General features: G+C 32.7%; 1 protein-coding gene across 1 annotated transcript in view; it reads left to right on the top strand.

Annotated features, from left to right (window-relative positions):
• The window catches only part of LOC148692603 (F-box/FBD/LRR-repeat protein At1g13780-like), a 1,368-nt gene extending 1,151 nt beyond the window's left edge, over positions 1-217 (top strand). The window contains exon 1 of the mRNA XM_088680986.1: positions 1-217. This exon is cut by the window's left edge and continues 1,151 nt beyond it. Within this exon, the coding sequence (XP_088537112.1) occupies positions 1-217 (217 nt within the window).
• Positions 218-2,325: the final 2,108 nt, after the last annotated feature.

Raw genomic sequence — 2,325 nt, 5'->3', positions numbered from 1 at the left:
TGATTTGAAGAACGTCATCTTTCCAACAGAATTCAGAAATACCTGCTCTTCAGCAATATTGCCTGGTCTCAACAACAGTCTTGTGCTCAAGATGTCAAATTATCTTGAAACGGATTCAGATACTTGTGATTTGAAGGACTTTTTGACTTGGATAGCACCTTCTGCAAGGAATATTTCTGTTGAAAAAATCATTGGAACGCTACTTTTTGAATTTTGAACTAAACATGAGTTGTCCCAGCCAGCCCCAGATTATTTCAAATTTAACGCTGTGTAGCTTCACCAATTGTACTTTATATACCATATATATGCATCTTAACCATTTCGTTAATTGCCTTCGTACTTGGGAAAGGACCAACGCATGTAAGATACTAGAAAAATTAAGATTGTTAGACATAAACTGGAAATAGTTCTAATGGCGAGACATAAACTGGAAAATTAAGATTGTTAATCATATTAAAACCCATATCCGACAACAAAAAGAAAAAAAATAATGTGCCCATAATTCTTAATGTCGAAAGCGATTAAAGGTAGTATGGGGTCAATAGCTTATGCTTGCTTAGGCTTTTCTGATTGAATTGAGAGATTGAAGATTTATAGATGGGGAAAGTGTCTCCAAAAGAGAGGAATCTGAAGAACCCGAAACAGAAGAAGCGACGGGGTTCTGGTTGAATGGAAGTTCTCAAATGCCTTGGCAGTCATTGCCTCGGTTGCATGGATAGTGTATGAAGTATTGTTTTATTGGTCAGTATACAAATGTGTGAAAATTGGTATTCATTTAATGGGTCAATTCATCTTTAATATGGATCTGAATATCTTAAATCTTATATGCTTGGGTATTGCGTTGTTGAACTCTGGAAAACGATTATGCTTACTACAACATTTTCTCAAGGGAAAAAGTTCTGCACTTTTTTTGGTTTTCTTGGCCACCATATGAGGAATATTTCATTTTCTTTATTTGTGTTTGAAGTGATGTAATTCAAGTTCTGTTTATTGTGATTTTAAATTAAATGCCTTATTTCGTCTAAATTTTTTTTGTGCCTTTGATTTGTTTACCAATTTTTGGGACAACTCATGAGCTCTGTAAGTGTGATACAAAAGCTTCTTGGGCTTGGAAATTTCTTTTTGCCATAATCAGTTTTAGATACGAATCATTTTGTCATGATTTGGAGCGAGATGCCCGGTGTTCAGAGTCTTTAATAGAAAGAGGGATAAAGATTGTTAGGCAATACAATTTGATGATTTTGTGCACGGGAAAGTTATAATTGGTACAGTTGCATCTTGAATTTACTACAAAATCTAATCTGTATCTTGCGGGAAATAGTAGATAGGCCATTTCCGGAATGACATGATATTAGTTAGATATGGCTTAAAAAGAGGGGGATACTTAGTGCCTATTTGGTATTCTATTTGAAATTTTTTACCATTTCTCAAAATATTTCTTAAAAATAATTTTTTTTTAAGACTCAAAAATTTGATTGGTTTGCGATTTAACATTTTTAAATCTTACGACTTAAACTAAGCAAAGAGATCTAAACAGAGAGGGTCGCATGAGAGGAAAAAAGAGGAGAAATAAGGAAAGAAAGTAAGAGATGATTGAAGAAAAGAGAAAGAAGAGAGGGGTTAGACGAGATAGAGAGGAAAAGGAGTGAGACAAAGAACCGAGAGAATGAAGAGAGCATATTGGAGGGAAAACGAAAAAGGTAAAAAAAAAAAAAAGAGGAGAGAGAGAGAAGAAAAGAGATAGATAGATTTGGAGTGAGAGGGAAGGAGGGAGATAAAAGAAATGAGTGAGTTCAAGTTTAAAAACTCTAAAAACTCACTTTTTATGTTTTTAGAGAGTAGACTATATTTTAAAGTTAATCTTGAGTTCAGTTTTTAAAAATAGTTCTATCAAACAAGTTTTTAAGGTCTAAAACTTGAAAATTGATTTTGAATTTAAAAAGTTAGATTCAAGTAGAGTACCAAACAAAATCTTATAGTCTTATAAATCTATTTCAGTCGAAGAATGTATTTTGGCAAGGGGACCTTTGAGCTGATAACGTGAAAAACCAAATTGTCTGACAGCATGCTTCTCCTTTATTTTAAAAATGTATTGGATTCTATAAATATTTTAGCGATTTGACTATAGATAAGGCAGTTGTATTGCCACTTTAAGATAAGGCAGTTGTAATTTTCAAAATGAATTATCTTATGCACATACAAAGTAAACTATGTGAAATGGACTAAAGTACAATCCATGACTTTTACCTCTGTATAGAACTTGGCTATATGCGAGAATGGTTTGTTTAAGCACATTTTAAGTTATATTATGTTTTCTATTTTTTT

The sequence above is a fragment of the Pyrus communis genome, chromosome 12 (genome assembly GCF_041283825.1).
Source record: "Pyrus communis isolate YQ-2024b chromosome 12, ASM4128382v1, whole genome shotgun sequence".
NCBI lineage: Eukaryota > Viridiplantae > Streptophyta > Magnoliopsida > Rosales > Rosaceae > Pyrus > Pyrus communis.
This window is presented reverse-complemented; position numbering and strand designations above follow the sequence as displayed.